This window comes from Equus przewalskii, chromosome 17, assembly GCF_037783145.1.
Source record: "Equus przewalskii isolate Varuska chromosome 17, EquPr2, whole genome shotgun sequence".
In the NCBI taxonomy this organism is placed as follows: domain Eukaryota; kingdom Metazoa; phylum Chordata; class Mammalia; order Perissodactyla; family Equidae; genus Equus; species Equus przewalskii.
In genome coordinates this window covers 71,301,214-71,328,090 of record NC_091847.1, presented here as the reverse complement: position 1 = coordinate 71,328,090, position 26,877 = coordinate 71,301,214, and the positions used below count along the sequence as shown (strand labels likewise).

Genomic DNA, 26,877 nt, shown 5'->3' with positions numbered 1-26,877 from the left:
GGTGTGAAATGAAAAACTTCAGTCTCCTGTGGTCTTGGTTGAACAGGACTCAACTATGAGAGCGGCTCAGCCCATCACATGTACTTCTAATATTCAGATATACAGCCAAGCATTTTTCCACACAGCTTGACTCCTGAATGTCTGCCAGCTGCATCACCTGGCGCTCACCCCAGAAACAATGTTCAGTTCCAATGCTGGAGGGAAAACTGGCTATGTTGGGGCTCACCGTGAGGTGTATATTTCTCTCCAGCATGATGTGATTTTGACTGTATGTTTTTTGTCGAAAACCAACTTTAGGACCTAACATCCCCTGTAGAATGAGACTCCACAGCAGTCTTGTTGTTTAGAAAACTAGACATCATCAGGGAAGACTACCTTACTTTCTGTCGTCTTTCTATTATATTTTGCTCTGTTGTTTGCATGTGTAGGTCTAGGCTTATGTTGAAGCCCATGTATGTACCCACCAGGAAAATAGATGTACCCGTGTGCAGTATGTATTTTGCTCTACACGTCACAAGCAAGTGAACGTTGCTCCTCCATCCTCTTCTCCAGAGTGCCTACCGCATGTTTACAAACAACACGTGTTTGAAGCACATGATCACCAAAGTCCGGAGGGATACCCACCACTTTGAACGCTACCAGCATAACCGGGACCTTGTGGGATTCCTCAACATGTTCGCAAACAAACAGCTGGAGCTGCCGAGGGGCTGGGAAATGAAACATGATCATCAGGGCAAGGTAAGAGGCGGGAACTATTGTGGGGAAACTGCCGATGGCCTGCGGGCTGCTGTGGCTTTGGCATTTGGCTCTGCTCTTCCCGTGAGGGCTGAAAGCCCTTTGTGAGGTGAACCTTTCCGTTCCATCTCCTGGTTCAAGTGAAACCTGGACGAGCGGATTGTTTGTTACGACACTATTCTGAAGTAGTGTGTGCAGTGGACGGGGATGAGGGCACTGGTTTGGCCCAACACTCGGTTTTGCCTGGACGTTTTTCTACCTGTAATCTCTCACCGTCTTCTGCTGATTAGAGAAGAGATTTCTTAGGCACTGACACTTCCTCCTCCCTCAGCACACAGCCTGTGTCGTAGGTAGTTGAATTAAAGTTGGGGTATTGTTTGGAGAAGGTGGCTAGGAGGTTGCTAAGCAGTCGTACAAAGTGTGTCTTTGTGGCACTGTCTGGGTCTGGGCCTCAGTCTTGTTGGTTCAGACCCCTGCTTTTGTTAGCACATTAAACAAGACTCACAGACTGATGAAGTTAGGATGAGAAATACGTAACTGTGTCGCACAGGCCAGAGTTGCCATGTCTGTACTTCCTTCCTAGACAGATGAACGAGAAAGCAGGGTTATGATCAGGAGATTGTTATGGGAGTGAGAAATCAGAATGAGAAAGTAATTTTTATCAGGTGTTCTTCAGCTAAGATTTTATTTACTAAGTCTTGTTTCACACCTCCTGTGAGCCATGAACTGTTTAAGTCTTTATCTGGTTAAGCTCCTCACAACAGCTCCATCAGGCAGGACTATTATGACTATTGCCTTTTACAGATGAGGAGCCCCAGGTCCAGAGCTGTCTGGGGACTTGCCCGGTGTCACCGAGTGGCAGTGACTGAGCTGTACTCTTACCCCGGTGGTCTGGTTCAAGGGTCACGCTCTTCACCCCAACATGATGCTCTCCAAGTATTGAGGAACCAACCTCAGTTTCCCTGTCTATAAAAAGACTTGAAATACATGACTTTTATGGTGGAAAGGATTAAAATGACATGATATTTAATTATGCTTGGCTCATTCACTCAACAAATATTTATTGAGCACCTATGCAAAACAGATGAGCTACCCAGTTCGTAGAACTGCCATTCCCATGGGAAGAGATGGGCAGTAGACAGATAAGTAAATCATAGCGTGCCAAGAGCTGATGAATACTGTGATTTAAAAGAAAGCAGGGGACGGGGTCTGGAGAAAGACAAGGTTGGAGCTATTTCACACAGGTTTGCCAGGGAAGCCCTCACTGATAAGACTGTCCAGGTGCAGAGACCCGAACGAAGTGAGGAGTAAAGCAGCTCAGGCAAAGAGCACTCAAGGCGAATGGAGCGTGTGAAGGACTCAGTAAATGCCATTCTTCCCCAGACTACTCTCTAGCAGTAAGACCTCAGTAGCATCTTATTCATCCTGCACTCAGCCTCGCAATCTTATCTGAGAACCTATAGGCAGTCAAATAGACATTACAAAGTGCATGTGTTTTAACACATGTGAGGAGCCGTGAGACTCTCATTAGAACTAGTGACTTGATTTCTGTAAATCTTTTTAATAAACCTCTAATTCCCAGCCCAGAGAAGATTAGAAGTGGCAAGCGTGAAGTTTAGGATAGATGGAAGAGAATGGATTTGTGATTATGTCCCAGGACCCCGGGTAAAATGACATTGTATCAGAGTCAGGTGGGCATGACAGGGAAGCCTTTCCAGGACACTAGAAAGCTAGAAGGAGGGACACCTGGCACTTCCTGTGCCCTCCCCTCCCAGAGGAGCAGGTCGCATTGCTCCTGTGAGTTTGGTTCAGCAGCTGGAGAGCCCAGAGTTCGTAAACATTCTACTGAATGGAAGGGCGTAGACGGTCCGAGTAAGGACTCTGGAAAACACTGCTGGTGTCATACCTGGGTATAAAAGAGGAGGAGTGTACCAAGCTGTGTTCTCAGCTCTGACCAGATTTTGCCTGCTGTCGTGAAGAGCTGTACTCACTAGAGAACCCGGGTCCAGGGGAAACCCAGGGCCAAGTAATGCTGCCTGTGTTTCTGCTCTGTGGAGAGACTGGCTGAGTCACTTTGTGTCCCTTGCCACAGGGGATGGGGAGCTTATCTTGCACACGTGGGGGAGGAGGGCCCTTTCTGCCAGTCATAACTTGCCAGACACCCTTCAGGAGAGAGCTGCTTATTAATAAGCCGTGGACCTTGAGAAAAGTTTGTTACATTTAGGATACTGTTTAGGATGAGTTACGATGTATTCTTAAGAACAAGTTCTGCCTCAGAGCTTTTATACAAGTTTCGGTAGTTAAACAGCAGTAAGTATTATCTTGGCTCTGTGGGTAACATGGCTATCCACCTTATTCCCTGAGGGTGTTGGACTCATTTAGGGGTTTCGACCTAAGTTGTAGCATTATAAAGAACCCTGACTGTGGGCTGGTAGATAGCTGACCTCACAATCTGCTGGTGGCTTTGCATTTGAATGCTGCTTGTCATGAAAGACAGAGAAATGGATTCTCAGACACACCTGAAAGCTTATCCCTTTAGCCTAATCTCTCTGCTTCGTGCATTAGGACTCTAATAAGATTTTTAGCGAAGCTGGATGCCTTAACTCAAGCAGGTCTGTCTCCCTGGGATCCCGCCTGTCCTTCCTTTACGAACGACTGGCTTCCAGGGAACTAAAATCACTTACAGGAACATTGGGAGAGGCTTGTGCTATGTCTGTATTTGGCTGCGGCTGCTTTTCCTTACACCTTAGAAGTCAGGGTTCCCATCCTCCAGGCACTTAGTAGGTTTTCTTCCAGCCCCGAAATCTTAGCCGCCCCTTTTTTAATGAATTGTTTTGCTTCCAGAACATTTAAAGGGAGTGAACTTTTTTCCACGTAATATAACATCAAAAGCCATTAAATACTACAAAGTTATTTTCCCACATGATGGCTGATTTCTAGAATTGATGTGGAATAAGATGTGCAAATCCTCATCTATGTGAAAAGGAATGATCCTAAGAGGAATGTTCTCAAACTTAGCTCTTCGGGCTTATGCAGTTTGGCTCCATCTTCTCTTCTCAAGTGCAGCATCTTCCTTTCGTGTTTTCATTTGTTTAGTCATTCAGCACTTCTGATTGCCTACTGTGTGCACACCAGTGTAATACCAACAAGAAAGGCTAAGGCTTAATGTAGCGTCTTGTAGTATGGAACATTGACTGTGTGCTAGGCACCTTTGTCAGCACTTAGATTAGTTCCTTTCATGCTCATAGCAGCCTTGTAGATAGCTGCTATTTTTGTCCACATTTTATAGAAGAGGAAACTGAGGCACAGCATGGTTAAGTGAATTGACCAGGGTCCCTCAATCCCTAAGTGATAGAGTTGGATTTGAACCCAGGCAGTCCAGCTCCAGAGCTGCCCTCTTCGCCTGCTTCTCACAAGTGCATAGGGTGAAGGGTTGTCTTCTAGCAATTATCATGGAGGTAGAAGGGCTCTGCAGGATGCTGTGGGCGCCTGTGGTCGGGTCTCATCGTCAAGGAGGTGGGGGCTGCCAGATGCATCATCCAAAGGCAGCATGTTGGGTGGGGTGAGGGCAGCAGGAGTTGCTCTTAGCTTCTCAGCCATAAGTGGTCCGTCTTTTCTTGAATCCCCCACATAAGTTCACTTCTATTGTTTCTTGACATTTGTCCCCATCTGTCTCATGGTATAGTTGATAGCATGTTTTGTCTTCCCAGGCAGATGAGCCCCTTCTCGAGATTTCTTTTACTTATTTTTTAATTACTCACTCTTCCACCCTAGTGCCTTTCACATGGAAGGTTTTCAAAACCAGTTTGATGGATGAATGAAATGTCACCTGTAGTTTCACGGTTATTCAGTCATCTCTGCTTTGGACAAATGACCGAGCTGCCAGGCTCCCTCCCCAGACCTGCTCCCTCCTCCTGTGCTCTCACCAGAAGCAGCTTCTAGATTTGCCCCACTTGACCTCTCATAATGCACTGTTATCTTGGATTTTTTGCATTGCTTGTTTGAACATCGTGGTGATTATGCTGTACTGCACGTTAGCTGTCTTCGTATTTTGGAAGAGACTTTTTGTCTTAGTTATTTAAGGCCAAAGGTTTAAATTGGGTGAGATTTTATAGGATTCTAGAGCCAGTATGCTATTTTGCGGAGTTTTAGGGTGAAAAATATCTTTGACTCACGTAAAAGAAGAGAAATAAAATATTCTTCTACAATTAACCATTAATTAAATAATAAGACCAGAATATCAGGACTTGCTAGATGATGCTGATGATCATGATGAAGACAATGATGGGAATGATGATTCCTGCATTTATTAAACTCATACCTTGTGCCAGGCACTATACTAGGCACTTTTCCATGGATTATCTTATTTACACTTCCTGGCAATTTATGAGGTGGGTATTATTATTGTTATCCATATTTTACTGAAATTTAGAGAAGTTAAATAATACATATTAGCAAGCAAGTGAGAAATCCAGGATGGAAACTCGAGCAGTGTGACTCTTCACTGCTACGCTCTACTGGGAGGGATTGTCTTTGGAAGTGAGAGATACGTTATCATCCTAAAGAAGAAGAGTGCTGGGCCAGATGCTGGGGTTACTGGTATCCTTCAAGGCTGAGTCATACATACGGGTCTCAATTAGATCACAGATGTTCTAGCAGAGGACATGCCACTAGAACCACATACATGACTTCATGCTTAAATAGCACAGAATCCTTATGCTAGGGGCACATAGAATAACAGAAGGGAATGGAGTTCACATATGTTGATGACTTATTAGATGCCAGGCTTTCTGCTAGAGATGTTGTATAAGCTCATTTAACTTTCACAATAATTCTATGGAATTGGTTTTTCTATAGATGAAGAAACCAAGGCTCAAAGAGGTTAAGTGTACAAGGCAACTCAGGTATAAATCCATGTCTCTCTGTATGGAGAGCCTGTACTAATTTTCCCATACAAGGTTAGTCAAGACCTCACTGGCCACTAACCACCTGACTAACTTGGGATACATCATTTAAATTTACTGGATCTGAGTTTCCTTATCTCTACAAACAAATAGGTTGGTCTTTTCATGTGTTTATTGGCCATTTGTATATCTTCCTTGGAAAAATGTGTATTCAAATCTTTTGCCCATCGTTTAATTGGGTTATTTGTGTTTGTATTATTGAGTTGTAAGAGTTCTTTATATATTCTGAATACTAGTCCCTTATCAGAGAGATGCTTTACAAATATTTTCTCCTGTTCTGAGGGTTGTTTTTTCACTGACTTGTTGGTATTGTTTATAGTGCAAAATTTTTAATTTTTATGTAATCCAGTTTATTTGTATTTTCTTTTGTTGCTTGTGCTTTTGGTGTCCTTTCTAAGAAAGCATTATCTAACCCAACATCACAAAGATTTACTCCTGTGTTTTCTTCAAAGTTTAAGCTTTTACAGCTAGGATCCATTTTGAGTTAATTTTTTTGTATGGTGTGACATAGGGGGTTCAACTTCTTTCTTTGCATATGGATATCCAGTTGTCCCAGAACCATTTGTTAAAAAGACTATTCTTTACCATTGATATAACTAATTATTAGAACAATGCAGATCAAAACCACAAGGAGCCACCTTATTGGCCATAAAATACCAAACCCACCTTATTTAGGCCCACCTGATTGGCCATGAAAATACCAAAACAAAACAAATCTGGGAAATAATAAATGTTTAGAAGGATGTGGAGAAATTTGAACCCTCACATATTGCTGATGGGATTTAGAATTGTGTAGTCACTTTGCAAACAGTTTGACAGCTTCTGAAAAATGTTATACAGAGTTGCCACATGATCCAGCAATTCCACAACTGGGTATATACCTACCCAAGAGAAAGGAAAAGATCCTTCCACACAAAAAGTTGTATGCAAATGTTCAGTAGCATTATTCATAATAGCCAAAGGGCAGAAACACCCAAATGTCCGTCAACTGATAAATGGATAAATAAATGGTAGCAGATCTGTACAATGGAATATTATTTGAAGACACGAAGGAATGAAGTACTCATACATCATGGATGAACTTTGAAAATATTTGCTGAGTGAAAGAAACTAGCCACAAACGATCACATGTTGTATCATTCCATTTATATGAAATGCCCAGAATAGGCAAATCTATAGAGATAGAAAGTAGATTGGTGGTTTCCTTGGGTTGGAAGTGGGATAGGGAGTGAATGCTAAATGGATATGGGATTTCTTTTGGGGGAAGAAATGTCCTAAAATTAAATTATGGTGATGGTTGCACAACCCTGTGTATATACTAAAAGACAGTGAATTAGACACTTTAAATGGGTGAATTGTATAGTGTCTGAATTACAGCTCAGTAAACCTGTTTAAAACATTAACAGATTGGATTAGAGGTAGGCCAAGATTCCCTTTTTAACTCCTAGATTCTTTAGATCCTTAATTCTTCAGTCTTGAAGTTTACGTGATATGGTTCCAAACTGGATTTGACATCAAATGTGTAATGCTTTTCTTTCTGCTTTTAATTACATTTGGAAAAGTCTCTTGTTCAGTATTCCACAGAGTGTTTTCATCAGTATTTTGTTTGGGATCTGGGTTACAGTGTTGGTATAAACGTTTTATACTTTTGCAAGAAATACGCATCAGTAGTACTAAAATGTGATGCTTTAAATGCTTCTGGTTTTTGGCTGGGTTTGATCATTAGTATGTGTTCATGGGGATACTATATCTGGAAGATGAATACGGGCTTTAATAAGGAAAACCAAATGTTATTTAACCTGGCAGTCTTTCTTACTTACTTTCTTTCTTTCTTTCTTTCTTTTTGTGCCATTGTTAATTTGATAAATTTGAGAAAATTATGCTGCAGTGGGATCAGGATTTCTGGGTCCACTGCTATCTGATCTGCCCTCTATGACCTCTAAGTTTTCTCTACACTTAATCTTAGCCAAACAGCCGAGAAGCGATCTCAGTTTTCTCTTACGTGAGGGTTAGGAACACTGTCTTGTCCAGCTCCTGGGGCTGTGGTTAGCATCAACTTAGATAATGGTGGGATTACAAATGGAAGAAAAACAATTAGGATTATAATTACCACAGTTTACTCCGTAATTGACTTATTATTCCTTGATTTATGGTATAGAAGATAGAAGCTGTACAATTACAAACCTCTAGAGGTTTATGACTTGGTTTAGGGAAAGCAAAGGTATGGAATTTTCAAGTACCTACAAAGTAAAATGGAATATTTTATTTTATTTTTATCCAGGAGTACTGCTCACCAGGTGATTGCTACCCAGCTCACGAAAATCTTGATTTGAATGATTAGGTCAAAGCAAGGATCTACACAGAACGATAACTAAAGCGTCTCATCAATTTAGAATTTTATGAAAATGATAAAGATTTGTTGTTAATGGCTGCATCCTTACTGTAATGGGAAATATACAGCGGTTTTATAAAGGATGTACTGTAGGATTAGTATCAGTGTCCCATTCCTCCTTTTAATGAACTGCTGATCTCCTTTCACTGGGATGGTCCAACAGAGTGGTTTTTCACGGTAGACTTCCTCTTGTTGTTCCTGTTCTGTGTTGTCCGTGTTGTCCATGTTTTCTGTGACCACTGCAGGGTAATCTGCCTTCAGATGTTTGCTCCTGCCCTAAAGGTGTACCACAGCCCAGAGGGGTGTCTGTTTCTCTACCATGAGTGCTCTGTTGTTGTGGTCATTCTGGAAGATTTGTTCTCTTGCCTTCAACTCTGGTGGTTACCGTCTCCATCAGCCATGGTCACGAAAGCAGAGTTTTGAAAACATCCTTAGCAAGATAAGTAACTTCCTCCTTAGAACTAGAACTGAAATCAGACCCACACATTTGCACAGAATCTTGCACTTCCTGTGCAAAGCCGCTAAACACTCTGCTCCAGACTGTTTTACCCCGAATGCCTCTCCTTTGCACTGTAACGGGACGTGCACTGTGCGCTGGGTCTGCAAGGGTCCAGTGCAGAATGACTCATTTCTGGCATGGGATACTTGGAAAGTTTTTATAGCAAAGATAGGATTTGAACTGAACCTTGAAGGATGAATAAGATTTTGATAAAAAGAGATTGTGGAGGAGAGGAAATAGGAGGTGGGGAGGAAAAACACCCAAATTAAATGCATGGAAACAGGAATGCACCAGGAGGATGTGTGTAATTCCTATGAAGAAGTGATGGGCAAACTTTGAGTGACTCTATATTAGCTATATAGAGACACACAGACCCACATGCACACACACTTGAAAGCTGATGGTGTCACTTCCAATCCAAAACCTGAGAGGCTCGAGACCCAAGAAGAGCCTATGTTTCAGTCTGAGTCTTAAGGCCGGAAAACACCAATGTCCCAGCTCACTCAGCTGGAAGGAGTTCCCTCTTCTCGGCCTTCTTGTTCCATTCAGGTCTTCAGTTGGCTGGATGAGGCCCACCCGCTTTAGAGAGGGCAATCTGCTTAACTCAGTCTGCTGATGCAAATGTTCATCTCCTCCAGAAACACACTCCAGACACACCCAGAATAATGTCTGGCCAAATGTCTGGGCACCACGTGGTCCAGTAAAGTTGACACACAAAATTAACCATCACATATCAGTCAAGTAAAATCAGTGGAAGCTCCATTGCAGAGGGTTAAGGATAACAGAGAGAATGATGCAAAACGGCATGGATAATGAGAAAAATACTATGAAGTTTGTTATTTCTTAAATTCACATTATGGGCTTATGATGTGGTTTAATTTTTAGAAAAAGTATTGTTTTTTGACTCCTCTTTCAGATGTTAAATATGGAATACTTTTTTTTCCTGCCCCTTTTTTGGTACCCCCTAACAGTATTAATATAGGGTGTTTTTCCCAGATCATTCTTCTTGGGCTTAAATTAGAATATTAAGAAACTTTGAACTTTAAAAGCAATATGTCCTGGCTGGCCCCATGGCTGAGTGGTTAGTTTTGCATGCTCCACTTCCATAGCTCAGGTTTGTGGGTTTGGATCCTGGGCGAGGACCTACACCACTCGTCAGCCATGCTGTGGAGGCATCCCACATACAAAATAGAAGAAGATCGGCACAGGTGTTAGCTCAGAGCTAATCTTCCTCAAGCAAAACAAAAGGAAGATTGGCAACAGATGTTAGCTCAGGGCCAATTTTCCTCATCAAAAAAAAAAAAGATACCTCATAAACTTTGTGTCTTTTTAATAAAAATGTAAATTAGTAACCATCTCCTTATTTAAAGTAAAATATCCTTTCCCATAGTTTCCCATAGGTGTTTTTTCCTACAAAAAATCATATGCTGTAATATCTCCCAGCTAAATTGACATCCATATCTGTATCCAAGTTTTGTAACTCAAGGGGTTTGTGACTTTGGGGTCAGATTAGGGGTTTGAGTATGAGAATGGTCCAAATACCCAACTTTGATGACCATGGCAAGTAGCAGTTACGGATATGAGGATAGGTTTTTAGAAAGGAACAAATGTTTGTACCATGACAGTTGCCATGACAGTCAGCCTACTTGGTATTCCCGTTTATTGAACCCTAACAGCCTTTGTGGCTGCAGAAGTTGCCCCAGTGATGGCACACTCTGGTTTCAATCCCACCTGAAGCTGACGACCACACTTCCCAGGGTCAGGTTCATCTCAATGAGTAAAATGCAGCTTCCTATTTGGAGGTCTCAAGTGAATCCCAAAAGTGTGTTAACAGGATAAATTCTCTACTTTGAAAAGTATGTTTTTTTTGTCAATTTGACACAACATTTGTTATTTTTGTGGCAGATCTCTTTAATTGCTTTGAAACGACTAGTGCCTCTTTGTGGTGGTTACCTACTTTAATCACCTCAAGTGACATAGCCATTCAGATAGACGTGGAATTAAACACTAAATTTATAAATAGCACCTGCTTTTTAGAAAATCTCTTGCTAATTTTTAAAGGGGTGAAAAGGTGTTAGATCAAAAAATAACCCACATAAATACACATAGAAGGCAAAAGGAAAGAATCTTTCAGGGCAGCATACCTTTTTGAATGGGAGAATAGAGCAGAGGTTGGTTTTGTGAATGTGTTTCTGAGTAAAATGCTAGACTCATGGAATCCTGAAGGAATCGCTCAAGTATGGAGATGGCTTTGCTTTTTATTTTGTTGTTGTTTGTTTTATTTAAAAAATTATTTTTGGTTTGTTTGGTTTTTTCTTTTTTTTTTATGAGGAAGATTGTCCCTAAGCTAACATCTGTTCCCATCTTCCTCTATTTTGTATGTGGGACGCTGCCACAGCATGGCTTGATGAGTTGTGTGTAGGTCTGTGTCTGGGATCCAAACCCATGAACCCCAGGCCACTGAAGCAGAGCGCACGAATTTAACTGCTGCACCACCAGGCTGACCTCTGCTTTTTATTTTTATTTTTTTTATTTTTTTTAAAGATTGACACCTGCGCTAACATCTGTGCCAATCTGCTTTTTCTTTTCTCTTTTCTTCTTCCTCTCCCCAAAGCCCCCCAGTACATAGTTGTATATTGTAGTTGTGAGTGCTCTGGTTGTGCCACGTGGGTCGCCACCTCAGCGTGGTCTGATGAGCGGTGCCATGTCCACACCCATGGGCCGCTGAAGCAGAGCATGTGAACTTAACCACTTGGCCATGGGACCGGCCCCCTGCTTTGTATTTTTAAAGTTGTCTTCATGGATGGATCTTTTTTTAAAATATAATATGCTATTTTAAAATTTCATGTCAATGACTTCTGCTCTACCTAAAATGGGCTGATCTGGGTAACTCTATTCTCAGTCTTCCAGAGGGACGTGCTGGTAAATGTTTAACAACCAGCTCTCCAGGGGAGGTGTGGAGGAGGACCAATTTGTAACATTTGCCATTTTCCATGGTGTAAATTCTCCCACCACAGCCAATTTCAGGCCACCAGCATCACTGTTGGCCAGCTCCCGGAATACCTTAAAATTTCACAATCAGCTCTCATGAGCTAGTACAAGCCATCCAGCATACCATCACTGACTCTCCTATTATATTTCCAATGCTTAAATACCGCCACTCCCAACGCATAAAATACCTCTCCTTTAGCTAACATTTTACCTCTAACGGGTTGGGGATATTGTACTTATCCCCATCTACTAATACACCAGCTGTTTCCCTAATTCTAGCTCAAGTACCATGGATTCCTGTTTTCTCTCCTAGCAGCTTTAGCTCTCTGAGCATAAGTCTAACAAAATAGCCTTCTTTAACTTTTTTGTGACTGATATAAATGTCCTGAAATATTTGGGAGCACTCTCTCCCAACTTTGATGAACCAAGTGGTAGAAAGTGTTAGCACAGCTATTTTTTACTTATGATAAACTGTACCATTCAGCCTTTTCCACTTCTACTGTTGGTAAGAGTTCTGTTTAGGATATAACAGAGAGGAAATAACAGCATGTTTATTCCTTATAATTGGGGAATTACTATGGAGGGAGCCAGGAGCTGAGAAGACACTTAATTTTGGAAGGGAGAGAATGTGTGAGTAAATACAACCTTTATAAAAATTAAAGTAGATGACAGTTAACTTTTTTCGAGCATTTCTAAGACTTTGTAGAGTGAAAAGCCAGACGTTAGAACAGATTCAATACAGAGTGCTTCTGACTTATAGATTGTTTTTCTTTCATTGTTTCCATAGCTCTTTAGAGAAGAAAAGATAGAAGATCTGGCCTTCTGTCTTTCTGTAGCATAGTTACAAGTGCTTTTTGTTTTGTTTTGTTTACGTGGTTTTTTAACGTGGATTCCTGGTTTGGCCAAATGTTAACTGGAAACAATTTCAAACTTCTGTAACTGAGACTTGTTGAGCCTGAGGTTGGTATTTCTTCACAAATATTGATGGCTCTTTCTTTTCTTAAAATAATAGAAGCTTTAAAAAAAGAAAGAAAGAATTGTGTAAAGAGAAAAGTGTATTTTCTTTGGCCTCACTAAAATACCACTTGGCTCCAACCGGCCCTATTTCCTGCCTCTGACCATGCCCCAGAGCAGTGAAAGGGTAGACGTTCTTAAAATGAGATTTGCCTTTGTGTATTTGCATTCCTTTCAGTTTTTGACTATCTTGTTAGTCTTAGTTGGTCCAGCACTGTGAAGCTCAAGTGAATTTCCTTAATGAATCTTAACAGTAGGGGATCTGTGTTGTTCAAAATGAGCTTTGCTAGTGGCTCATCTGAAAAAGACTTATTTTTCGATACAATTGCTTTTTTTTGCGTAGTCCACATTCTCAGCATGCTGTTTATCGAGACAGTATTTATTAATACATGTTAGATACTTTCATAAATAAAGGCAGGCTATTCAAGAATGATAACATAAAAAGGGACCCAAATTTTTTAAAAAGTACTAGGTCAACTTCATTTCTGGCTTGAACTAGTTAGGCTGTCCTGTGGGAAAGTGATCCACTTTTCTGACATAATTGGTTTGTGTGCCACAAATAGAAATGGCAAGCCTAAAATTTGCACGGTAATTTTTCTATGCTTTCCTTTTCTATGCTTTCCTTTTCCATGCTTTGATAACTCACCTCTGAACCTAGCAGTCCCCTTTACGTGGACAAAGCAGAACACCAAGGAGACTGTCCACACTCACCCAGCGTGCGGAGCAGAGCCCAACACAGGCTGAGGAGCCACATGCCCAGGCTGCGTTCTGTTAGTGCTCGAGCTGGGTGGTTTTGAACGAGGTCTTAACTGAGCTCTTCCTCCCCAAGCGCCTGGCAGACTTAAAAAGCATGTGTAAAGGATCTACACATTCCACTGGACTCTGAAACTGAGCCCCTTGTGGGATCCCAGTAGCACCCCCATTCGCCACCCACAGCCAAGCCTGCAGCAGGTTCTCAGTGCGAACTGTGCAGCGTGTGTCCAGCTTGCTATCTGGCATCGGGAGCAGCCTTTTCTGTGTTGAAGCAGTGGTGAGGCTCAGCGCTGTGTGTGGCTGTTATTGTCAGCCTAACTCAATAAATCCTTAAATGCTTTTCTAAAATCAAGTACTATGTGAGGTGTGAGGGAGTGGGAAGAACATAAAAAGAAAGAGATAGGAGACACAAAGCAGAAGGGAAAAAGAGAGAAGATATCTGAAAAGGAGAGAGACAGGAAAGAGGGACTCCTCACTGGGCTTTGGAGTCAGACAGAAGGAGGGGTTCAAAACCCAGATTTATAGGTTCCCCACTATGCATTTCACTTAAATTGGGAACGGTTACCCAGCTGTGTTAAAGGTGACTAATAAAGAGATCTTTATTTATCAAATAATGAAAATCCTTATTTATAATGGTGGTAGCTGGCTTATGTGTTCTGTGCTTTTAGTTTTAGAAAGACTGTGTTTCCTTTGCATTGCTGAGGCTTCAGGGTCTCAATTAGGATTTGGTTTGGCTGCGTTGTGACAGAGACCCATATAAAGTTTAGTATACAAGATTTTCTTCTCTCACATAAAGAAGTTCAAAGGTCAGCAGTCTAGAGCCTTTAAGGTGGTTCCTCAGATTGTGAGAGCCCAGACTCCTTCCAGCTTTTTGCTCAGCCATCCTTCATCTTCATGGTTCAGTATGGCTGCTGGAGCTCCAGTAATTACATCCCTGTTTCAGGGAGCAGAATGAATGAAAGACAAAAGGAGGGCTGACCTTATTAAAATCTCCTTGTAAAGAAGTTTTCGAGAAGTACCATGTGACACTCTGTTTACATCTCAGTGGCCAGAACTTATTCTGGGCCACACATACTTTCTAGGAGCCTGGGAAGTGTAGTTTCACTGGTTCTCCATTTTTTGAGCCTTGTGTATGGACTCTAGCAAGAAACACTGTGATGCTTAGAAAAATGTCTTAGAAGTTAAAACTGTTATTATTAGGAATAATATTAGTAACTCATATTTAAGGGGTCACAGGCACTATGTGCAGAAGTTTATATGAACCATCTCATTTAACCTTCCTTTGATGTAGGTGTTATTATCCTCATTTGACAGAAAAGAAATTGTGGTTTAAACAAGTTGAGTGGTTTGCCCAAGGTTACATCACTAGTAAGCAGTGGAGCTTAGAGCTCAGAACCAGACTTGTCTTTTACTAGATTCCAGGCCTTTAATCACTGCTTTGCCTCCCACTTCGCAAGTTTTAACTTTGTAGCTTATTCAGATCTACAATGGGATGTTTTAAAACCTTCTCTCCTGTTTGTGGTTTTGTAGTCGTTAGCTCTCTACCCTTTTTACCAAACACACCACACACACACACACAGACACACACATACCCCTCTCCTTTATTTTTTTCAAATCTTTAAGTATTTTTATGCTTATGGAAAAGAACTTGACTTTTAACACTTTAATTCATTGTGAGTTGATCAGGAATCTGGATGTTAGAGTTTTTGGCCATTTCTTATGTATGGCCATTTCTTTCTCCCAGATGCAGCCCTAAAAGCTATTGGGGATAACAGGGTAAGAAAGAGTCCCTAGCCTCAAGGCATTTACAGTATAATTCTTTAGAGAATGGATTTTAGACAAGCCTCTTAACATCAAATTATACTATGACACTACATGTCAATCACAACTGACCTAGATGTGCACACCCATTTGTCCTTATAATTACGTGAGCATCACTGTGACCTCTAAATGACTACCCATCCCTTCAACACATTCCTAAGAAATTAGGTTGAGTAAATAGGCAATTCTGTATTAGTACTCTTTGTATTTTTAAACAACATGGCTTATTATTATTATTTTAGTAATAAGAGCTTAATTTACATAAAGAAGATATGGGGTGGATTATAATACCTGTTATTTTGAAATGTCCATTTGTAAAAACAATTGAATTCCTATTTTATGACATTTTGAATAATGGCAGAAATAATGTTCAAGTGTATTATTAGAAGCCCAAATCAAAGGGGGATCTGTGTGACATTTGGGACCAGAGCCTGCCAATAGCAGCCTTTGTAGGGTTTATCACTGGTATGCTTTTTTGACAAGATCAGAGAAGAAAGATGTTCCACCTGACAGGTTAGGAAAAAGGGAGCAAACCCAGAGATGTGAGGCTGATGACACCATCTCCCTGCGAGACTTCCATAAATCCAGTCTTTGTACCTGGAAATCGGATATTGAGAGAAGGGGCTGGCAAGGATTCTCATTCTATCCATTTCTCTGCTTTGTTTTCTAGTGCATCTACTGCTTAAAGTTATTTCTTTACAAAGAAGTCATTTTTTTTTCTGTTTGGGGGCTACCTACAAATTATTCTCCCCGTTTCCTGATATGTGTACACAGAAACATTCTGTTTCATAATGGGAAGGTGATTTTTTTATAGGCATAGATATGCTGTCTTCCCCTGAGATTTGCCTAGAGGTATTCGCTGCTAGTCTTTAAGGTACTTTGTTAACAGCTCCATCAGTTCTTTTTTTCTTAGGTTACTCTGCACACTGTATCATGTGCCCTGACACTTGATTTATAGGTAAGAGTCTGCTGGCTCTCCCAATAGTCCCTTTCATCTTTGATGACCTAATTAACTTTATCTGATCAGGGAAAATTGACATTTCCCTATTGTCCTTCAGATAATGGGCTTCATTATTACTGTGAGTGAATTTTACTTTGAAAACTTACACCATTGTAAGTTGGCTCCTAATGATAATGATAAATAGCACTTGTGTAGAGCTTTAGAATTAAACAAACCAAAAGAATAAAGAAGGCCTTTCTACACGGTGTGCAATCCTTACTGCAGTGCTGAGGGAGATGGTGCAACTCATTCACCATTTCCCGTCCCCAGGGATTCTGCGGTAAACCAGGAACTGGGTTTCCTCCCTCCTCTCACATCATGGGGGAGAAACGTTGATTATGAATGAGGGAGACATGTTGTTAGAAGAAATCTGTAGCTCGCAGAACTTAAGTGGCTTGCCCAAAGTTCTTGTACATGATAGAATTTGTGTGGATGTGTGATCGATGACTAAACTGGAAAGGTAAGTAGGAAGGAGATTTTGAAGTCTTGGAAAATGGATCAGAGTTGGAATGTTTTTTCTATAGACAGTGGGTAGCCAGGAGAGGCTGAGGATTGGAGCAGTGATAAAATCAAAGCCTTAGAAAGACTATTCTGATAGTGAGGTGCTGGGTCAATGGATATGGTTGTAGACATGTGGAACAACCGAGGAAGTGCTAATACTTATATGCGTGAGAGAAAGCCCTGAAACAATGGATGGTACTCAGGCTGGGATGGGACAAATAGAGGAGACACTGCTGTGGGAAAATGGAGCGGACTTGGGGGCTGACTGCATAGGAGAAGGAAAAGAGAATGAGAAGCCAATGATGTTTGAAGCTTCAGGTGATAAGAAGAACTAAGTAATAACTGTGGACAGCAGTAGGAGCTCAGAGAGCGTCAGTTAGAGAAGCCCAAATGGCTTCTTTCTAAGATCCTATCTTTGATGACTCTTAGAGTATTTCCTAAAACCAGGAATAATGTTCCTTCCTGCTCTCTTCATTTTGGATCCAGTTTAAGAATGGCTTTCCCTATTTTGGTTTGTCTTGAGGGAGTAAGGAAGAATTCCCCCAAAGACTTAAAGTTGTGAGAAATTGGAGCTAAGATCACTACTCGGAAGTGGGTCTCTTTCCGAATGCGTGAAACGATAGGTCAGCTAAGACCAGTGTGTGGCGTGTGCTGACTACTGATTGAGTGGACTGTTTCCTAGGCATTTTTTGTCGACCACAACTCCCGTACCACCACGTTCATCGATCCGCGGCTCCCGCTTCAGAGCAGTCGACCCACCAGCGCGCTGGTTCATCGGCAGCACCTCACGCGGCAGCGCAGCCACAGCGCGGGCGAGGTGAGTCCTGGGGGCGCCCCGGGGACCGACCGACCTGCTGCTGCAGAGACGCTGCGGGCATGGGGGGCTTGGTGGAATTGTGCTGGCTTTTATTATTAAAGGTTTTATTTTTCTAGTTTGATTTAGAGGTTATCATTTGGAGGCTGAAAAGTGATGGAATGTTGACAGGGCTTCTCTGGAAATAGCTAGAGCCTAAATTACAAATTTAAAAAGTAGAAGATAAGAAGAAAGATTGAAGAAATTAGAGACGTTTTTTTTTTTAGTTCAAAGGGTGATGAGAGAAAATTCATAATGTAACAAGATGGTCAAGAGAGGAGGATGACCCATTTTGCACACGTAAGGGCAGCTGGATTCATGGGAAGAAAGGAATGTAATTTTTAGTGTGCTAAAATTTGGTTAAATATAGGGAAGTTCCTCAAGTGAGGGTTGCTGGATTAGATTTAAATCATTGACCAAAGCTATGGGGTTGTGGTATCCTCACTAATATTTTTTAAAATTCGGATATATCTGAGAGTTGATTTATGTACTCTATGTACCCAGAGAAAATGGGCGGAATTAATTGCTAAGCGCTCTGCTGGGCTCGCCTTTCCTAGTTCGCAGTGTCCCATGGTGACCACAAGAGGGCACCCTAACAGCCTAACCAAAGGAAAAAAAAAGAAGAAAGAATCTCTTCCTGTTTCCCTTTTTCTTTAGCAGCTTAAACAAAAACAACTAATATTTTAGGTCAAAATTTTTCTCCTTAATACAGGCTTATGCTTTGAATGTATATCATTGCTTGGTACACATTGTTTCTAAAAATTCCCTTAGATAAACAGAATTAAGATTCTTTTCCTGCATGCCTTTTCTACATCTACGTGCATATCGTATTTTCAGTATTACATTGTAGGTCAAATATTTTTGTAGCCTCTATTATAAGAAAAACTTACGACTGCAGTAAATAACTGGATTTGATTCATCAGAATTCCACTCTTGGAATGTCCCCTCATGATTTACGTACTTACTCTAATGCCTCGTGTGTGTTTGCTGGTTGTAAGTGCAGCCATAGAAGAGTATACAAGAGAAGCTCATATAAAAATGATATATAAATCTATTCCCTTATGAGGTATGCACAAAAATATTTGTTTTATGAGTAGCTAATAAATCTTTACCTTGCTGTCGTATAAACCATTAATGGTGAACTGGATGTTGCTAACAGCATTCATCTTAGAAGCAGAACAGACCTCTCACCTTTGGACCGTGTGCGTGATGTGTAGCATGAATAGGGCCCTGCCTGACTTTATCACACGACCAGTGCCCTTTAGCCATTTGCCTTATCTTGACTTCACAATATGAAGCTGCTGTTCAGTCTGGTCAGGACTACCTGTGAGATTAATAGCTATCCTTATATTTTCTTTCAACCCCTTTGTCTCAGAACTTGAATTCTTTTCATGGTCTCTTAGTCATCTGTTGTGGGAGAGGGATCCTAAGGTACACATTAAAATTTGGATGAAGATTTCTCTTCCTATTGATGGAAACTGAGCAGTGGAACAGAGATAACCCCATGAAGACTCAGCGTTCATCCCCAGCGTTGATGGACCTTTGAGGAGAATGTGCTTTCTGGCCCAGCTGTTGGAAGCACGCACATCCTGCAGCACTACGCACATTTATCAGGGCTTGCCCACTGTCTGACAGTCTGGTTTGAAGAACTGAGGTGTCAAGGAGAAGACTGTCGGCTGTTCTGGGAAATGATGACACATGACGTATACTGACAGCGGGGAAATTTATGTTGGTGTACTGAAATGACGAGTTCTGGGTCTGACAAACAAGGGGTGGTTAATGACTGAATCTCCCCCAAGAGTGGCTGACTTCATTCCTCCGAGCTGATAACTCAAGAAAAGCACTGTGAGAAGCTTCTTGTTACATCTGCGAGTCTTTCCAGCCACTCTCTTATACTTACTTAGCAAACATTCCAGGTAGTAGAAATTTGGGATGGAAGATCCAACAAATTAATGTTTACCAAACACCTGCAGTGTAGAAATATGGTGGTTGGTGTGAGAGATACAAATGAATAGGATATATTCCTGTCTTCTTATTAAGGAGGGAATACATGAAACTACCCATAATCCAAATGAATAAAAATATGAGTGAAAATGCTTTCTAAACTGGTACTAATGGCAGCTGCTTTAGCAATGTACACCACATGCCGTGGGAGCGCAGGGAAGGGCGCATCTAACGCCTGCTCATAGGGAAGGGAAGGCTTCCTCCAGGACGGGCTGTTGGAACTATGCTTTGAAGGATGAGTGAGAGCATTCTTGAAGGATAAGCAAGCCGTGGAGGGTGGGGACGATATTTCTCATTTTAGGGCCTTTAGAAAAACCCTCACCAAACGCCTGACTGATGGAATGTGATAAAATGGTCGTGAAGATTTGAGTGGGTGGGAGTAGATGCTCTATTTTAAAAGCACCAATTTCTAAATCCACTCTGTTATTCTGGCTTTTGTTCTCTTTCTCTCTTACACTGCTGTTCTGCTGTTGTCTTAAAAGGCTTCTGTCATGGGGGGAGAAATGCTAAAACAGAAGCTAAAGCAATGTTAGAGTTTTCTGGTAAGAATATTAATGGGCATTTTTGTTTATCTACTTGGATGTATGAGTTCCTAAATCTATGCTAGGACAATAAATAATTCAGGTTAGGGCAACCCTATTTAGCTGCTCCACACCTGCTACGATTAGCTCCCTGGTGTGGGAGGTTCAAACCAGAAAGAGCTGTTGTACTGGGTGCTCTAATGGGCATGTAAAATTGCTCCTAAGGAGATAATACACCAACTCAGAAAGCCACACGAAGACTGCTGCTCTTCTTCCCTCCCTGCCGAGGCAGGGAATTCCCTGACCTGCCTTGGCCCAAAGCAGGTATATCCTGGCAGTGCCCCAAGGTGTTTTGGACCACCCAGGTCTTCTCTCTGATCCTCATGTTGCCGGCTGTGTTCTGTGGAGGCAAAAGTTCCTCCTGATGAACAGGTCTGCAGTTCAGCTTCTATAGCCCCAATAATTGTAAGCCTAGGGAAGCACTCCTGTACCCCTTGGTAAATAGTCACTTCCCTGGCCCCTCTCAAGGATGTGGAAATGGATGCCCCAACCCCTCCCGTCAGTTCGGCAGCTAACGCAGGGCTTCTGAGAATCCTGTGTCAACTCCTCAATTGGCTTCTGTGCTGATCACTTGGTACTTTAACAATGCTCATTGTCAGTTATTTTGAACAACTCAGCTCGAGGTGCTGATATAAAGCACTCTAGGTCTTGGGGCAGAACATAAATGATGCTTTTGTTTGCAGGTAGGAGAAGATTCTCGACATGCAGGACCACCAGTTCTTCCCAGGCCGTCAAGTACGTTTAATACAGTCAGTCGGCCGCAGTACCAGGACATGGTTCCAGTGGGTATGTCATCCCTTTTCAGAAATCTTTATCTTTGCTTTTCACATCAGTATGCAAGATGCACTCTGTGCTGAGACTTTCCTATTGTCAGCCTTCCTCTTTGCCCTGTACTGAGAAACGATTGCCTTATCCCTAAGAAATTGATTTGAGTCTCAAAACACTTATGTCTTGTAAAATCCTATAGGGTGAGATGTTTTTACACTACCCTAACTTTTTCTGAGTAGAGCTATTATATTAGATTGTTGAAGTTAAGGAAAAGTAAGTTATTAAGGCGACTGTATTATGTGGTCATTTCAAATTAAGCATTAGGACAAGCATATACTTAGTATATATCTAATGCTTGGGACAGAATTTAAATGGTGTGTGAGCCTGTAGTAGCCTTACAAACAAGAAAGCAATGATGGCACATTCTTCAGGGTTTTTGTAGCAACTACAAGGCAGCAAGAGCCTCCAAAATTGTAAAATAAAAATAAACGAATTTGGGCAAATAAGCCTAAAGATCAACTTGAGTTGTTATTAACATGATGAGGTTGAGTAGGTCAGTTTTCAAACCTGGAACCGTACGGCAGGTGGAGCGGACAGACTGGCGGCCATATGGGCTTCCTGTTCCATCTTAAATTGGAGCAGCTCTCCATTTGTCTGTTTTTACTTTAAAATTTTGACTTTTTTAGGAAAAACTTTACCATGAAATGTAATGTAATACCCTTGACCTAAAGAAGTTTGACAGCCACTAGGTAAGAAGAAATCTTGGATCCAAGTCTAACGTCTACATCTTATTATGCCCCTAACAATAGGATGCTAAATACTGCACGTAGAAGTTTAAAGCACTATAAAAGTGTGCTCAACAAGTCATCTAGTCTCTCGTTATGGGTGGAATGTAAAAACCCATTGACAACACTTCAATTATGAAAGTGTTTTCATTATTTATATATGGTGAAATGTACACTTAGCGACACTTTGAATTTGACAATGGGATTCCATGTTAGCAGATTGTATTTTCTTTTTAATTTTTTCAAATTGAACTGAAATGTATACGTACAGGCAGCACGATGCAACTACAACTTGAACCGGCAAATGTCTAGAGAATTATACTTCTTTTGATTGATCATTTGTTAGTTGAAGAAGGCACGTTTCTTGATCATATTTATAAACACAAGAGTGTTGACTGAACTAGAACCGCTAATGTTTGAGAATTCAGACACTCAGTTCTGTGATTTAAATATATCTTTATTTCTGATTATAAATAGCTATAATCAAGATGAATCATCTTAAGTAAACAAATTAGTTTTCTTGGCAAAAGAGGTATTAACAGGGCCTATACTAAATTTTAATTAGCTTTTTAAAGTTCTGTGAACGAACATCAGCCAGCCCTGATTAAGATTTAAATTTTTCTTTTAACGTATTATGTTTCTTTTAATGTATTATGTTGATGACACTGATTGTGTTGTAGCTGTTGGTATAGTTGGTTTGGTAAAGAGCTATGTGTGGCTCATGGCATTTATTTCCACATAGAATTTGGGAATGGTTTGTCCCCTGCATTTTGTTGGTAGCTGTTTCTGACAGCTATTGCATTTTGGCAACTTGTTCTGCCTCTTTACCTCTCTACTCCTCTAGATGGCTGATATTTAATCAGAAGATGGTTTTTCACTTCTAACAGTTGCTTATGAGGTTGATTTTGGTAACCAGTAGCTCACAACGATCAGCGTCTAGAATCTTGCTGGTGATCTCATCTTGCACTGTGATAGTAAATATGGCTCATCGAGTGAGTTTAAGGAGTGCTTCAGTGACTCACACCCAATAGATGGAAGTCCAGTCCTCATATGACAGAGTTGACACAAATTGGAATTTAAGCATCTGTAGTGACTACAAGCTAGGACTTTGAGTATAAAGAATATTAACCAGAAAAACATATTTTTAAAAGTTTGGATTTATGTGCATAAAACTAATAAGAGATTTTTTTCAATATTGTTATATTTTCTGATTTTTTTCAGCTTACAATGACAAGATTGTTGCATTTCTGCGCCAACCCAACATCTTTGAAATTCTGCAGGAGCGTCAACCTGACCTTACCAGGAATCACTCACTCAGGTAACCGTAATATTGGTATTTGGCTCAAGTCGTGTAAACCCAACTGTTACATCTTCAGTAACATTAATAATCATCTTGGAAATTCACTCTTTTCTTTCTGACTTTCTGAAAAGCCGTCTCGTGCACCAATACTTTACGTCATCAACACTGTATCATTGTAGTCCTGGCTTTTCTCTGTTAAGTTCAAGGGTTGAATAAGATTGACTGAAGAACCTAGAACCCTCCTTAAAGAAGAAAAAGAATGAAAGAGAAAAAAAATTCACAGCCAACAACGCATCCTAGATGTGCAGATTATAATGAAAATAATAAGACGCTAATATTTTTGAGAGTAGCTTGAGTAAACAAAAGTAACACAGAGTTTATTGAATTGAGATTTATAAAATCCTAGACTTGGTATTCACATTTTTCCACAATAAAAATGCAGTGGAACCCAAGGAAGGAATCTGATCCTCTCCACAATTCAGCATTCCCCTGCACGAACCCTCTCTTCTAAACAACACTTTGAAGCATCACGCTTCAAGCCCGATTTTACTTTCCTGAATACATGCTGTTCCTTTTCCCTGGCAAGTTTTTCTCTTCTTCTGCGTTTGGCAAGAAAGATATTTCCTATTAAACTCAATGCAAGCTGCCCCTTTTTGAAGTCTTTCAGCTCCACTGTGCTTTCATGATCTAGTCTGTATTTCTCAACTTCAGTGTTCTAGGCATCAGTGGAGATGGAAAAAAGTGCAAGTTTCTGCTGAAAATCTGACATAACTTAAAGCCCGTTTGGTTTACACGTTACCTTTGCTGGTAGAAATACTTTTGCCGCATGGTGCCATCCTGGCCCACAGCAGTGATTCTCAAATACTACTCAGTTGGACCAAACAGTTTTCATGAGGATCACCTGGGGAGCTTCATAAAGGACAAAATGCCAGGTCTCATCTCCCTTCCCTGAGTTCACACCTCCTATCCTCCCATGTCCTGCCCAGAAGTTTAATTCAGCAGGTCTAGGGTTAGAGCTCAAACATGTCCTTTCTTAAAGCCTCTCTATGTAATTCCGGCGGCACAGCCAGGTGTAATAACCTCTGGTCTAGACACTAATTTGATAATTAATTGTGTAAAGTTATCAAGCTGTCCTTCATACTATTTTGGTTATGTGACTTTTGTGCTTTGATTTGACTTTTCAAGTCCTTATGCTGTATTTCCCAATTAGATTATAATCTCCTTACAAATAGGGATCTTATCCAACTCATCATTATTTTTCCTCCTTACTCCTCAAATCTATAGAATAGCACTTTATATAGTGAATATAAATATATATATATTTGTTGATTTGATAATAAATTATCAAATATTCTTATGGTGCTCTCAGTCTCTTGTATCCTTTTTTTATTGAGATATAATTGACATACAACATTGTATTGGTTTCAGGTGTACAACATAATGATTCAATATTTGTATTGTATTGTATTGTATTTGTATTGATCATTGATATGATCACCACAATGTCTAATTAACATCCGTCACCATACCTAGTTATAGATTTTTTTTCTTGTGATGAGAGCTTTTAAATTCTACTCTCTTAGCAACTTTCAAATATGCAGTACAGTATTATTAACTATAGTCGCCATGCTGTACATTACATCCCATGACTTATTTATTTTATAACTGGAAATTTGTACCTTTGGACTCTTTTCACCCATTTTGTCTACCTCCCACCCTCATCCGTTTCTCATATCTTTAAAGTTGCCGTTAACCTTCTAAAGTTTCTAAGCCTTAAAGCTACATATAATTTCAAGTATGACACTACAAACGTTGCTCATACAGAAATCCCAGTTTTGAATTAGTTAACATGTAACTCAGGTCTCAGTGTTGCCAACTTGACAAGCATGCTGTTCTCAATTACAGAGAATTATAAAAATTATACAAGCTATCATTTTGTATATTTTATATTATGGCATCCACTCAGTAATCCATGGTCCACTAGAGAATCTTGTATAAGAAGTATTTGTTCATAAAATTGCAGAAATGAGCTCCTTAGTTGTCTAATGAGAGATCTTAGAGATTCTGGGTCTCAAAGCAAGACAAACAAACAAAATCCCTCCTCTTTTGCGAATCATGAAATAAGGAGAACCCTATTTTCTCTTTTTTCTACCAGTTCCAACCCCAACACACACATACTTCTAGTCAATATCTGTTCCTCTGAAAGTACCCCACCCCCCAAAAATAAGAACCAGAAAGAGGAAACTCAAGAAATTTTCCAGTTTTGCTCTGCACTCCACGTTCTTATTTACACCAATTTAACATAGCCTCAGATCTCCACCATCGGAGAAATCGTGTGATTTAATATTCCTGAACAGGGCATCCAACTTTACCATTATCCTTTAATGACTTGGCAGAACCTTAGCAGATCCTAACAGAGGAAGAGCTGCAGGCCCCAGTGGGGAGCTTCCAGTTTTGTTTTTGTTTTTCTTTCTGCTTTTTCAAGTTGTAAAAGTTTCTAATCTTCTAAAGATTGCCGAAGATTTTTATCTTATGGTGATGTCAGAGGTCCTCGGTTAAGTACAGTTCTTCTTCTAACATAGATCTCACATGGTAATCTATTGCTAAGAAATTATTTGATAGGTTTTGAAATGTTCCTCTCTTATTCCAAAACTTATTTTTAAGTTTCCATTTACATTTTCTAAAACTATTGACAGAGTTCGATCATAAAAAGTGTAGCAGTCATGACCAGTAGAAGGAAGCAGGAACTTAAATCAATGAGATAATGCTCTTCCTCTTACAGTGTGTGTCGCAGTGCACTTTTATTTTCTGAAAAGTTTTCGGTAGTTAAGCATTTTGGTTATCATAGCAACGTAATGGGGAAGTTTGTATATCTAAGAGAACATTCTGTTTCATAAAGTTAAAACTGCATTGTAAGAAGCATTCCCACAAACTCAGGGTTCGGAACCAGCCGGGGTTCTTTAATCTCGTATTTCAGTGATATTTTTGATAAGAAGTTTATGCATGGAATACAGCCAGCGAGTAATTGTGTGTCAAAGGTAACTGTGGACCTTGCAGTCGTATCCTGAGCAAGGGTTCCCAAGGCCAGCGTAGCTCTGTGTGCATTCTTTCTCCTCTGTGTCACAGTGACTTGAAAGAAGTGTCCCTTCTTATTTCCTCCATAATATAATGAGGAAAAAGTGTTAGCCCTTGGGAGATTCAAATAGGTGCACCTCTTTGCTTTGTGTTTTTCTTGTTTTGCTTGTGATTCCTCCTGAACCAGAGGATAGCAGCAGTTTATTTAGTTTGTATATCCATATAAGGCTTCCTCTTCCTTGAGACGCCACTTGTGTATCTTTTCCTGTAGAATGGCTATGGTTTTCCATGCAAGGGGCTATGGCTTTTGCTTTCAATTTCCGTATTTAAATCACTGCTTCAAGTTCATCTGTCATGCAAATGTGAATGCTAAGAAGTTGTCCTCTTTTTTCCTTTTTAATCTCAGAAGAGGTTTATTTCCTTAGTTAGAAATATCAACCTCAGTACCACCTCCATCACATGGGCAGTATCACCATTGGATTACTAAATCCTACTGTTGGGCCTCATCGAAAGACAGTAATCATACTGAGAAGCTTTTTGTATGCTGTGACATTGAAATAAAAGCTGAAATAAAATGGTCTAATATTTTATCTGAAGGCAAATATAGTCATTAATAGAACAACATTTTAAGTATATTTTATAGGTGAATGTAATGAATTCAAATTCAATAAAATTTTTGGTAGTGGTGTTTGTACAACATCGTATTATGAACAAGGATCTAAGTGTCATAAAACTGAATTAAAGTTGTGAATTTCCCCTCTTGTGTAATTATTAGTTCCAGCCAGTAAATCTCCTCTCCACTAGTCCAGCTGTCCGCAGGCGTCAGTGATAATTAATTTGG

General features: G+C 40.4%; 1 protein-coding gene across 5 annotated transcripts in view; it reads left to right on the top strand.

Annotated features, from left to right (window-relative positions):
• HECW2 (HECT, C2 and WW domain containing E3 ubiquitin protein ligase 2) overlaps nt 1-26,877 on the top strand; it is a 373,452-nt gene that overhangs the window by 280,663 nt on the left and 65,912 nt on the right. For all 5 annotated transcript variants that reach the window (XM_070581715.1, XM_070581716.1, XM_070581717.1 and 2 more), the window contains 4 exons: nt 553-738; nt 17,353-17,487; nt 20,792-20,894; nt 22,883-22,979. In XM_070581715.1, coding sequence (XP_070437816.1) covers nt 553-738; nt 17,353-17,487; nt 20,792-20,894; nt 22,883-22,979 — 521 coding nt within the window. The remainder of the gene's footprint in view (nt 1-552; nt 739-17,352; nt 17,488-20,791; nt 20,895-22,882; nt 22,980-26,877) is intronic.